The 801-nt window shown below is 38.7% G+C and overlaps 1 protein-coding gene across 1 annotated transcript; it reads right to left on the bottom strand.

Moving 5' to 3' along the window:
• Positions 1-247: 247 nt before the first annotated feature.
• On the bottom strand, positions 248-799 carry LOC106102780 (gastric triacylglycerol lipase-like). The gene has a single exon (XM_013282362.1). The coding sequence runs from the start codon at positions 797-799 to the stop codon at positions 248-250; it is 552 nt and encodes a 183-aa protein (XP_013137816.1).
• Positions 800-801: the final 2 nt, after the last annotated feature.

Below are 801 nucleotides of genomic sequence, written 5' to 3'. Positions count from 1 at the left end.
CAAGATGTTTATTTAAAAAAAAAACATTTTATTATACAATCTTATATTTATCATATAAATAATTGTCTAGAAACTATAAACGAAAAGGTTTTAGCAGTCATTTGTCATTAAGTAATGTTCGTTTCAAAGTTATATATTACACGATAGGCTTTACGCAATGACCACACTGTTACACTACACTTGGAATTTTTTCATCTTCCCATTTTTTATCCGGACATAATAAAGAAGCCTGAATTCTAGAATAGAATCAGCTATTACTATATTTAAATAAATAATCATTAATTTTAGAAAATATACTATGTTTAGTCATATGGCTGTACGTCACGTCTAGGTGGTTCCACAGCGGGTCACTCACTCTAACAGCCTCCACTACATTGGGCAGCCGCTCCAGCAACCAACTCACATCTCTCACATCAACTAAATAGTCGTTCTCACCGTACAGAATGACCGTCGGCGCACTCACTGTACTTAAATTGTACAACGGAGGTTCATCAGACCCGTACACTTTTACATTTTTGGAACTCCCGTAATCGAACTTTTGGAATCTATCACTATTCATACTCTGACCGTACCGGGCCATGTTCTTTGTCGACGTTCCGGCGGGGAAATGTCCGAAAAGCACTTTCAAAGTCTCCTTTTGTATTGAACCCGGATGAAACGAATCGAACATCGCCTCAGCGGTGCCGCAAACTAAATCCGAAATCCAATTGAAGTGACAGAAAAACGCGAGTAGCTCCTGACTGACCGCACCTTTAGAAAACAATTCCTGTATACCCCACACGCTTAACACGTATTCCATGG

Source organism: Papilio polytes, unplaced genomic scaffold, assembly GCF_000836215.1.
Source record: "Papilio polytes unplaced genomic scaffold, Ppol_1.0 DF823901.1, whole genome shotgun sequence".
Lineage (NCBI taxonomy): Eukaryota > Metazoa > Arthropoda > Insecta > Lepidoptera > Papilionidae > Papilio > Papilio polytes.
Note: the sequence above shows the minus strand (reverse complement) of the source record. Positions and strands in the feature narration are given on the sequence as shown.

Excerpts from the sequence above, each read along its gene's own strand:
- LOC106102780 (XM_013282362.1), bottom strand. The coding sequence starts at position 799 with ATGGAATACGTGTTAAGCGTGTGGGGTATACAGGAATTGTTTTCTAAA.